The following is a 12,532-nucleotide window of genomic DNA, read 5'->3' as shown; positions in this document are numbered from 1 at the left end:
TCTCTGTAGAGCTGAAGGGAAGTGCACAGCTTCACCACAAGAAACCACTTTCACATAAATTTCGATTTGTGAAGATTAAAACACAACATTTAATTTTTCTCAAGTTTCCAAACATGTGACCTTTTTGTCTTATGTAAGTTTTACATCACTGCAGAGAAGCTTGGTGACTGACCTTGGAAACTAAAGCTGACCAAGACCAGATTCACAATTAAAGTAACAGCTGTAAAAAACTGTCTAAAGCTTTAGTATCTATCAGTTAATTGTTTTGGTTGTTCGTCCTGTAACTTCACTGTGTTGGTCGGCCGCAGCAGGCAGCTGTTTTCAGCAAAAACAGTTCAGATAAACCTTCCTGCACACGAGCAGGGACCAGTGCACGGGCACAAGCTGTGTCCCACTTCAGGGGCCGCATCCTTCAGAGGACACGACCTGTGAAGAAGCGTTCTGCTTAGCCCTCGTAGACCGTGAAGGCCAAATCAAAATGAGACTGTCTGGCCTGATGGCTTTGCACCACCAGCTGTGCGCGCCCTTTCCGTTGTGTCACAAAGCACCGCTCTTGTCGCCTAGCAACCTTTACAACACGTAACTTTTTTTTTCTTTGCACAGTTGGACCATTTCAACTGAACTGAAACCCAATACTTATACTTATACCTATATTTAAAAGCGTATTCCTTGGACAGCCTTTGTCGACCTGGAAAAGAAAACACCGTTTCTCGTACGCATTTGATGAAGCCTTTCGAAATGGGACGGCCTAGTCGTGTCGCTGTTACGTAATCAGTCCTTGAATGCAGCCTCTGAAGGATGCGGCCCCTGAATCGGGAGAAAACGTTAGCCGCTAAGCTGCTAGCTGGTGAACAAGCAGCTAAAGAGGCAGAGCTATTTACCTGTGACATTGGTGGCGATCAAACCAGAGCTGTAGGGAGAGGGACTATGAGATTTATTTATCAGGTGGCAAACAAAAAGACTCAATATGAACGTTATGAAGCTCCATACCTGCCGGATGTCTAAATAGGCAGCTAGCATAGTAATAGCAATGTTGTCAGTGTTGTCTTTCACAATGTATTCCGCTTTTCCCAAGTGGCAGAAAAAAAAAATCAGTATTATTCAATTAGTGCCGCTTTAATGCTTGCTGGTATTTCATAGTGTTTTGGTATTTTACTGAGGCAGAGCAGCTGTCAGGTTGTGGGCTGCGCAGCTTCTTTCAGCAGGCATTTGGGATAGTCCGCCTCATCCCATATTCCTTTTCTCTTATCTCCCCCTTTTTCCCTCAGGATATCTCCATCCACTGCCTTTGTAGCGAACTCTGAACCCTACGGAGATTTGTACAGTCTGAGAAAGAATACATCCAATTAATAATTTCATCTTTGAATGCAGAGCCCGAAACGCTGTGAGGGAGAGGTGGGCTTTGGGGGGTCGTTTTGATGAGCGCACGTGTGGTCTGAGCTGAGTGTGTTGCACCTGCTCTTTGAATCCTGGAGGTGGCACTTGGTGTAACCTCGGGCAACAAACACCCCGGCTCTTGTTAATAAATAACTTAGAAACAGCCTCAGTGTAGAGGAGGGGAGCTTGGGCCTAAGGGTGTTTGTTCAGACTAGATAAATAATTTATCGCTTGCCAAACCACACAAATCAGCCTGCATCGGTTGTCATCAGGCAGAAGTGGAAGCACGGTTTTCCATGGAAATATTCTGCAGATGAAGATGAGCATAGACCGCTGTGATCTATAGAGGGGGTAAGGGAGAACTGGAAACTGGAAATGCATAAAGTATGTTGTTAAAATTATAGTTTACCTAAACATATTCATAGTATTAAATATTCAACCTTCTGCTGAGCAGGGCAGGAGAGGAGTTTTTGCCTGAAATGACTGCGACACTACGAGGATTTATTGATTTTTGCTGCTTTTAATTTAGATGGAAAGTGGTATAAACTTTATTCCCAGTCATGTTTGTTGACATCCTGCTCATATTGAAACCCAGTGCACACACACTTTTACATTTGTTGCAGTTAAGGATGAGTCATGCCAGCATTTAAAAATCAGCATTTTGCAGAAAAACCAGTTCATTCCAATGGAATTAAATGGAAACGTAAAATCTGTGAATGACAAGGACATTTACGCTGACCAATAAGAAGCTGTCGTGGCAGGTCTGACCCCTGGGTGAACCAGAGGCCAAAATGGAGGAGGCTGTCGTAGCCTGTTAGCTTTTAGCGCCACCAACATCTCCTTATCCCCCTCACTGTCTTGAGTGTAAACGACTCCACAAAAGAGCAATGGATGTCAGTTATGGTTATGAGACATGAGGAATAAACACATTGTTTACAATAAAACGTGTGAACTGAAGAGCTCACCAGGCCACAAACTTGCTAACTGTGTACCTGGTAGTTAGCAAACTCATTAGCTCTTCTTCCCCTTCAGTGATTCTTTATTGGATGAAATAACAAACAATCCAGAGTGAAAAATGTCAGGGGAGTTAACGACCCCAGTGCAAAGAACACAACAAGAAAGTAGTAATTGTAACTGACGTCTTACTAGCGTGTAAGCTGTTAGCCGTCAGCAGAGCCACAGTAGTTCACTCATTACGTCACCGAGCTTCTCAGAAACACGTTTGATAAAGACCGTTATCGTCACTTGGTCTTAAAGGAGCTACTGAAAGTAGAAAGGTCCCAGTCATTTGTTTTTGTTTTACTTTTTTTAATTTGATAATTGATCAGTTGCTTTTCTCTGTTTATATGTTTGTGAATTGAATATTATATATATTGAAATTGCGTCTGTGTTTTGGCTCTGAGAAATTGTGACGGGCATTCATCACTTTTTAAAAAACTTGACAAATAATAATAACACTTTATTGACAACAAAAATACTTGTTAATTGAATATTTACATTAAAAACTTTGACTCTTGTTTTGAAGAAGAAGAATTGAAGATCTCCAAAACTTCTTTTAGTCTCAAATACAATTATCAACAGCTTTGAATCCATAAAAGTGAGCCCTCTAACATCTGTCAGCAGAACCTTTATTAGCTTATTTATAAAGTTTCATGTGGCAATTATGCAACTGTCATTTCCCCAGAGTCATAAAACGAGGACTGTTGAATTTCCCTTCGGCCAGTGAGTAATTATCCAAGCAGACACCTGTATCTCTAAGTGCTTCTCCCTTCTCCTGTTGCAGAATGGCCATCCAGGTTGACAAGTTTGACTTTGAGAGTCTGCCACAGCCGGACCAGGAGACCGCTCGCTTCACTAACCCCAAACAGCTGGAGGAGGAGCGACAGCATGCCCAGGGCTGCCAGATCAACAGCAAGCTGGGCATCTGTTGGAGCATCATATCCTTCCAGTGGCTGCATGTATGGCAGAGCTCTGACAGAGAAAGCAGTCTGAGCTGATCATGGTTAGACAGACAGTAGATAGAGATGGGAAAGGTTTCACATTCGCGGTATGTCCGGATTCCCGGTTACAGGTAATATCCTCCAGCAGTGTTGCGTGTTGACAGATTCAGTCAGGGGTGCACCTATTGAATGTTGTTTGTTGACATCAGTCAGATCAGAGATGCAGGACATCTGGATCCCACATCTGGAGACCCTCTGGCCAGCAGGGATCTTGTTCGCCTACACTGACAGATGGGGAAAGCGTATGGTAGAACACTTGCCACTCTGACACTGTGAAGTGATGTCTTAGTGTGTGTGTGTGTGTGTGTGTGTGTGAGTGTGTGTGTGTGTGTGTGTGTGGGTGTGTGATTGTGGCACATACTCACATTAGTATGATAGAACATTTTCCCATAGGTCCTAGTTTGTGGGCAAGCTTTGCGGTCCATCCGAGGTAGTCTTTGACACCAGCCTTGTCAGCATGCTGCTCTCTGTGTTCTGGTTTTTCCACAGGGAGACAACTCATCTATTCCTTTATAGAATATACGCTGTTGTCTTCAGGCCTTTCATGTACAACACACTTACTGCCAGAGATCAAAGATGTGTAGGTTTAAAACTCGTAACACACATGCAAGCTGGGTTTGTACTTGTGGTCTGTGGGGTTGTTAACAGATACACTGTGCTGTCTTTTAATACCCCACTTTTTGTTTTTTGCCTGTCTCACCTGTTAGCATGTGTGTTATATGTTTTAAAACCTTGGCAACCATTATACTTACAATACAGCTTTTAATTTAAACTTTTTTTTTTTTCTTTTACAACCAAATGGTCCCAGGAAGGAGGGAGTTAGAAACCAAACTGAGGACACACTCTAAATAATGAAGTGGTGTTCCCACTATACTTAAAGTGTTGGCTTCTCTCTGGAGCTCTAGTAACAACGGGTTGGTGAGCCAATCAGAAGAGAGGAGGCTCTGAGCCTCTCCTCTGATTGGCTGACTGTTTTCTGAGGGATCGAATAAAAATATGGCAGATTTCATGTAAAGGCTCAGAGAAACCAAATCCTGCGTGGCTGGATGGTGGGTCCAGGTGGGCGGGGCTTGGTGACTGTTTTGTTGTGACATCACAAAGTTACAGAAGTCTTGACGGCTCGTTGTAAGGCTCAGTTTCTCAATACAGGCTGTGTGCGTTTCTCTGTGGACTGAGGCTTTGATCCTTTCACAGTATTAATACAGAACCTAGACCTGATCTATAATCAAACAGCACATACAATATGGGACCTTTAATGAACTGTAAATATTAGACAAATTAAACACCTAACATTAAGAAGCAACAGCATTGTTTGAGGCATATGAAACCTGATATTTATTTTTCATGCAATAACACAACAAACTGTTGTGAGACATTAAATCCACCTTGGAAAGGAGATGTGCAGAGTTGGCAAAGGAGATAAAAAAAAAAACAACAAAAAAAACAAAACAACAAAAAAGACTGCAGCTCTTTTTAGACTCTTTGAGAAGTCGGCGACGTTACTTCACAAGGGGGAGGGAGGGGGGGGGGTCCAACCTGCAGCTATACAAGAGTGGGACTGAACTCCCAGAACAAATCAAGGCACTCTGCTTTGTTAAAGTAGAAAAGTTTAAAAAGCCTTTATTACAGTGGTTTCATGATTAAAAAACAAAACCAGCCGGCGTATGTTTACTGAGCCCGAATGAATGTTGCACACTGGGTTGCAGCAGGCTCCAGGGCTCACTTTGACCAGTCAGCGACTTTCAACATGGCAGACAAAACCCTGGGCCATCGCAAAGTTGCAAAAGACTGTTTGTGTGGTGAGAAAGTCAAAAGCAAAGTTCCCGCAGTCAAGATTCTGGTAAAGTTCATGAGTTTCATAACGTGTTCCTGCTGAAAAGAACCACTAGTCATCGTGCATAATAGTCCCTTGTATCAGCCCATAACTCATCAGTTGGCAGTTACCGGTCGGTGCACACATTTAGAGATTTAAGAAGTGCCTGTCAGACTGTTGGTGAACATGGTGTGCAATTAATGATGAATCCAATCTCTGAGCCACTGAAGTTGCCATTATATTTTTCCCCCTTTTCATGAAGGCGTGAACACTCCCATCGTTATGTGCATTGTTTTATCTACAAGTAATGTGGCAGCATGTAGGCAGGAATGAAGAAAGAAAATGACAAATAAATGTGTATTCCCAGCAGCGAGTCTGATAGCACCTCTTCCACTGCAGCAAACAACTGCCTGTTTAATCATTTTCAGCCAATTTCAAACATGTTATGATAGTAATTTATAAATTTACGCAAGTTTCTTTTGAAGCTGAGCAGCACATGGACTCTCTATAGCGATTATGTCAATATGATAATTGATCACAACTATTTACATCTGCTGTGTATAAGAAATACTGAACCTACAACACTGTGTTTGGACTCTACAGTTACTTTCTCATGGTCTTCTGGCTTTTTAATTAGTTTATCCAAAATGTAAAGATTCTGGAGGTCGACTCTTAATTAGCACTGTAATTAGCTGATTGATCTTTTTAATTGATCGTCGATGAATTGCTGCTTTTCTCTTATTTATATGGTTGTGAATTTAATTTATCTTTAGGTGTTGGGATTTTTGAGTAAACAGTTAATTGGAACAATAATTAGCAGTTTATTGACAACAAAAAAATGCATGTTGATTGAATATTTACAATAAAAAACTTTTTTATTTAAACTTTATTTGAAGAATTGAAAATCACCAAAGCTTCTTTTTGGCTCAAATATCAGCAGCTTTGAATTCAGAAAAGTGAACCTGTCATTTGAACCTTTATGTATTCATTTATAAAGTTTTAAATGACAGTTATGCAATGCATCCAACTTCAAACATATGTAATGATGGTAATTTATTAAGTCAAACAAGTTTCTTTTGAAGCTGAGCAGCACATCGCCATCAATAAATCCCGTGTCTTCTCAGGCGACCCTGAGACAAACCAAAGCAAACGAGAAAAAAACAATTAGAAACCACGTTGCTCTAAATATGCAACGAGGACCAAAGTGTAAACTGGAAGCAAAAAGGAAAAGTTTTCCATTTCAGTCTCGCAACCTTCCTCAAATGAAGGGGCTTCTCATTCACAGCTGGAAGCCTTGTATTCCAATAAAACTCATTTGGACGGGATAAAACTTCTACTGAGTCAATTTACCGACGCATTGTCGATGAAGCGACGCCGGAATTGTCACACGACGTTACCGAGTGAAGTCCTGATGCTATCGTTTCCTGCGCAGGGAGACGTTTCTCTGTGTGCAGATAGTGACTCAGCCGTCTGAAAGCATCAGAAGAGCACAATGTCAATTCTGCTTCAGGCTGGATTTTCCCCTTTTACAGCATGAAAAACTGAAGAAATAAAAAGATTTGATTACAGTGCGTGTCGCACACTCGGAAGCGCTCGCTTGGCCTTGAGCAAAGTAACAGTCACTTTAATTTGTAATTTATGAGGTCCCTACAATATTATTGCTGTTTTGTTGATGGGTGTGAGTTATAGTGATTCGCCCATAGGAATAAAAGGCCGTATACAGTGAGCGAGGGATGCTAAACACGTGTCTTCCCATAGAGGAGGTCACTGCTGAGTTCATGACTCACCCCTGAACGTACAGTGAGGAGGTTCATTTGTTTCTCAAAGCTGTCTTCAGCAGCACTAATATCCACTTCACAGTCAGTTATTATTATTATTAGAACTCCTTGTGAAGCTGTCGTAGGCAGCAGAGCACATCCAGATCACGGTTCATCCGATGCACTGCAGCCAGCCGGAAGCGACCGCACGTTAACCTCCAGTATGGACTCGCTTCAGTGGACGCAGCGGACACGGGAAGACAGTGCAGTTTACGACTTGTTCAAAAGCCGTGTATCACCTTCAAGGCATCATGCTCAGCTGTAGTCCTTAGTTTCATCTCTCCTGCACAACCCACGTTCAGATGTGTCGATTTACAATCAGACGTCAGACTTCAGCGTTTTCTTGTAAAAATTATTAATTATCTGAAGTAAAAGTTTTCAAAATAATATTCATGGCTTGAGCAACAGGAGTGACTGAAAAAAAAAAACACAGCTTCACCCTCCCAACCTGCTGTGACCCACACCTGAATAAGTGCTGGAAAATCAATGGATGGATCAATGACAGAAACCTTTTAAATCAAGCACCATTTGTGACCCCTTGTTTTCCCAATACAGCTGTTGCACTGTTCTCTTAAGGGCAGATGTTCCTAGTTTCTCTGAGTTTGTTAGAGGGAGACCCCTTTTATCAGCAGTGTTTGTGAAACTTAAAGTTGATTAAGGTTGTTTCAGCTCTAACCAAAAACGTTGGTGGTCGAGAACAAGTCGTGGGGATCAGCAGAGTCATTAGAATTAATCTTGAATATGTGCAGCAGATCTCACAGCAGTCCATTTAGTTGCTGAGACACTTCCCTAATGTATGGTGTAATTAATATTCTGTGTTAGTGTATTAGTCTTATGACAGTTGTATCTGTATGTGGCTAAATAATTTAGGACGCTATCAGTCTTTAGGATGAAGAGTGAGTGAATTTTACTGTGTGTCCTTCACCGGTGGAGTCACGCAGCGGGGGTTACCACGGTTACTCTCTTTGTGCATTGGGTCACTGGATATAATGAACATCCCCCCGTGTTATGAAAGCTGTCAGTTTCAGAGCGGAGTTGTTGCTGCAGCGAAGATTCAGACGCTCAGTGCTGGTTGATCATCAGGCTTATACCGTGTCACCCAGGACGGACCAGCGGAGACGAACTGTCGCGCCGCCGCCGCCTCCTCCTGTTTCTTCCCCAACAGTTCCACTGAAGCCGTGAAGTAGAAAACTATACACAAGAGATCAAAAGCCCGAGGCGCTGAGTGTTGTTTTTTGGAATAAGATGCAGGTGCATGCTGTGACATGTGATTCGCCCGTGAGTCAGACTCTTGAGTTTGGAAATGATCCAGCAGCAGAGCAGAGGCACTTCTCAGCACAGTATGTGTCGTCTCCCTCTCTCTCTCTCCCCCCTCCACTCTCCCTAAAAGGTTAATAGACACAGGTTCGGTGCTCTGGGCGCTGCTCGTCTCACCCATTATTCCAAATGTCAGCTGTGTAAATGATCAGCGTTGTCCTTATCATCACATATTATCTGGGTAATTGCTCTCTGTCGTATTTGTTTTGATGCGGCGTTCATACATCGGTAGTCTTCCCTGTGATCAGTCTAATGCCGTCGTCATAGCAAGGTTACAGAAACACGCGTCTCCCTGCACCTTTGACATCTAAATGAACAGATAACAGAGAAATTACAGGATGCAGTCAGTTTATGGGGTTTTTAAAAAAAAAAAAAAATTATTAGTAAAAGCAAATGCAGCTGTAAACTGGAGTTAAACACCAGTTTCAATTTATAGTTTTACTTTGCATTGCCCAGTGATATCTGCATTTTGTGTGGTTGTAATGTTCATCTGCTGCTGCTAATACATTGTTATGACTAATCTGCTGGTGGTTCTTGCTTAACTTTGCTGTGTTTGTTGTCCATGTAATGCGAGGAGGACGCTTCCACACGGTCATCTACACCGATTTGTTTTATTGTTTATCTGCAAAGCCTTTTCAGGAAACTGGATCCCTACAGAACAGCCTACATGACATCCAGAAGTGGATGTCTCAGAGCTAAATAGTGTTAAGGCAGAGATCTTAATCGTAGGTCCAGACAGTGCAAATATCTTATCAAATATCAAATTTCCTGCTTTGTGTCTTCCTCTGGACAGCAGAGTTTATTAGGGTTGTTACAGTTTTAGCCGGTTATAATTACAATATAATGTAGTCCATGCATTTATTTCCTCCCGCCTTGACTACTGTAACTCCCTATATACCTGTCTCAATCAGAAATCAATGCACCGCCTCCAGTTAGTTCGAAATGCTGCAGCTCGGCTCCTCACTCAGTCCAAAAAAAATGTTTTCAGAACAGTCCCGTTCTTACCATCTCCACACTGGCTGCCCGTTATTATAAGTTAAGTTTTTTTAATGATTTTTAAAGAGCATGCTCAGGCCGGCCCCTCCCTATAATCCTCAGCCAGTGTCAGTCAAAGAACAGACATCCAGATCTGATCAGATCTGTAACCGAGTAACAGCATGTCGTCAACATGTTCGTGCCCTGAAGTGTAACTGTTGTAAGAAAGTTCCACACACAACGTTCACAAAGTTAGCTTGTTTAGGCTAACGTAGCGACAGCTCCTAACCTGAGCTGGGTGCTAACAACATTAGCACTCATCACCGTTCAGTCTGTTAAAATCTAACACTTACTTAAGAAATGAATGTTTTCCCACCGTCGGTCTGTCACCTTACTAAGTGAGTGTAAACTGCTGCTGTGTGTGTGTGTGTGTGTGTGTGTGTGTGTGTGTGTGTGCGTGTGTGCGTGTGTGTGTGTGCGTGTTATTGGTAAAACTACCAAAATTGTAGCATCCTCTCTAGTCAGTTTTATCTCAGTTCCCAAGACATATTTTTTTTTAATAAAAAAGCGTTTATTGTGTGATGTCTTTTTAATTTCATCTACATTTTTACTTTGATTTGTTTGGATGTTTTATATTTGACTCGTGTGAAGCGCTTTGTTGCTAAAGTGCTGTACAAACAAAGTCTTATTATTAAATAAAGTCTTATTCTTTTTCTAACTCCCAGTGTTGCAGGTAAAATATTGTATATGTGTAAACAGCAGTGTTTGTCATTAACTCTCAAAATGCAAAAAAACAAACACAGCATGCTTTCCTCCTTAACCCCTCCCACCCCTCCCTGCGGCGCCGTGGAGAGGCCAGCGTGGAGGGAGTCCTCAACCAGCTGGTCCTGGAGCACCTGCAGCTCGCTCCTTTGCAGTGGGGTGAGTCCTTGTGTGTGTGTGTGTGTGTGTGTGTGTGTGTGTGTGTGTGTGTGTCTGCATGCATGTGAAGATTATGAGTTGCCATCACACACTTACACCCACAGTAACGGCTGAAAGTTTGAGAACTAGTTAACGGGGAAACCGTCAACGCAGTGTGAAGTAAATGAAAAGGTTTTAATCAAGTTGTTGAGACTGTTGTTATGTAGATTTTATTTCATCTCCCGTCTTTTGGAATAACGAGGCCTCCTATTATGTTTCCTGTGGATATGTTTGTCTGCCAGTCACAGTTATGTAGGTGGTTACATAGCGATCTCCTTACCTGTCTGTTAGAGCATAAACCTCCAGAACCGGTCTCAAGCCATGTTTTTTATTTGCATTCATAATGGGCTACATGCTATTTTAGAGGAGTGTAGACAGCAGCTTGGGAAACGCGTGAATCACCAAGGGATGCGCAGAATTTGTAGGAGCACTCCTCGGTCGCACCATCTGTGATCATCCTCTGAAATCACTTTTGATTTACTTCGGGTGTTTGTTTTCTCAGATTCGCGGCCTCTCTCTCTGGGCACTGCCAGCATTTTGATTAGTCAGCTGGGGCTGTCCTTGCCTTTTGCAAAGAGAAAGCAATCTGCAAAATGATGTGACAGAGCAGATCAAGCATGGAAATGTAAGAATCTGCTGAGACAAAAATACTTCGCCAGATTCGCTGTTCTCCAGATATTTTGGCGTTTGACCTGCGCTGCCTTGAATGAGGAAATATTCCCAGGGGTTAAAGCTGTTGTAAAGATGTCTGAGACGCTCTCATCTTTTGATCTGATCTTCTACGTTATCTCAGCGACAGACATTCTCAGTGGTTGTTTTCTCCTCGTGTCTTCATTTCTTGTACAGTTGTGCGGTTCCAGCTCAGGCCTTTACAGGCTTTGCTGATTATGAGCCAGATAATTTGCCTCAGCCCATTAGGATGCCTTTATCAGGGCTGCCAAGACTATCACAGGCCCAATTACGGGTATAGTTCAAGCATTTCCCCTGTGTCTAGTCCAACTGGATGCTTTTATTGCCATTGTTGCCTCGCACACACTCTCACAGAGATACAGTAGATACATAGAACCTGCTCGTCAAAAATTATGATTGAAGTTGTGTTTAATTGCCAAAGTTCTGTGTTCTGTTGTCCCAGAAATTGAAGACTGGACAATTGGTACTCTTCTTTATTTTAATTTTGTTTTACTTACTTTACTTATTTTACTTTATTTTACCTTTTTTTTGATAGAAAGTAGAAGCTGTTTGAGGATTTCATTGACCTCATAAAGTTAACAATCCTCATCTTGATTCATTTAAACGCACAGTATGTAACTAGTGCCGCTAGGAGTTTCTCAATCAAAACAATAACAAAAGGTGACGTTGTGAAGTAGCATGGGATCATGGGAGTCGTTGTCTTCACCACCATTGCCGTCAGCTTCTCCCAGTTTGGATTCTTTCATTGTCATTAGTTCAGGAACTTTTTTTTTTTAACCAGGAGCTGAATTATCCACAGAGGTCTCCTCCCATCAAAGAAACAAACAGAACTGGTGATTATAACCAGTAAAAACACAGAATGAAGCAGTTTCAAGTTTAAAGTCAGCGTTTAAACATATAGTTCAAAACGACCAAGGTATAAAAGTGTATGTGGCTTAAAACTGGATAAAAGTCTATTTGAGCTTCTGGTCGGCAGCTAAAACACCAGCACATGCACAAAGAGCATATGACGTCAGTGACAGGCGACCAAATGACACAACACCATGATTAAATTCACATATTTCTCTAGGTTGGAGAATTGATGGAAACGTTTGGGATAATGTAAGAACATAATTAACTGACTAGTGACTTATTATAACTTTTATAATTTCTCTGGCAAACTAGTTCTCCTCCTCCAGGAGGTCAGTTTTACCAGCACAGCACCGTAGCAAGACATCTTTAATTTTTTAATTAAGACAGAGATGCTGTTGTGGCTTCTATATTTGCTTCCAATGGAATATTACGAAGCCTTTTACATAACGTTTCAGGTGTTTGCAGAAAACGATTTCATTTTCTTTGTGCATGTAAAATGACAGACAAATATGGACATTATACAGCAGATTATTGCAGCGCTGATGTGTAAAGGCAGCATGAGTTTTGTGTAATGTGGAAATCAGGTGTTTTGGACTTCGTAATAGTCTTGATGAGAACATTAAAAAACACATTTTATGCCAAGCATCGCTCTGAGACAACAAGTACAAAGCAAAGTCGAAATAATGTTATCTGTTTCTGGAGGTGAGGAAGTCAGTCGGGGGGTGGGGTGG

The 12,532-nt window shown here is 41.9% G+C and overlaps 1 protein-coding gene across 3 annotated transcripts in view; it reads left to right on the top strand.

Annotated features, from left to right (window-relative positions):
• trappc9 (trafficking protein particle complex subunit 9) overlaps positions 1 to 12,532 on the top strand; it is a 194,033-nt gene that overhangs the window by 117,772 nt on the left and 63,729 nt on the right. For all 3 annotated transcript variants that reach the window (XM_023405612.2, XM_023405610.2, XM_023405611.2), the window contains 2 exons: positions 3,161 to 3,314; positions 10,130 to 10,220. In XM_023405612.2, the coding sequence (XP_023261380.1) occupies positions 3,161 to 3,314; positions 10,130 to 10,220 (245 nt within the window). The remainder of the gene's footprint in view (positions 1 to 3,160; positions 3,315 to 10,129; positions 10,221 to 12,532) is intronic.

Source organism: Seriola lalandi, unplaced genomic scaffold (assembly GCF_002814215.2).
Source record: "Seriola lalandi dorsalis isolate HSWRI2012SDOR001 ecotype SW California unplaced genomic scaffold, Sedor1 jcf7180002054280, whole genome shotgun sequence".
Taxonomy (NCBI): domain Eukaryota; kingdom Metazoa; phylum Chordata; class Actinopteri; order Carangiformes; family Carangidae; genus Seriola; species Seriola lalandi.
The sequence above is the reverse complement of the archived record's forward strand: the minus strand, read 5'-3'. Positions and strand labels throughout refer to the sequence as shown.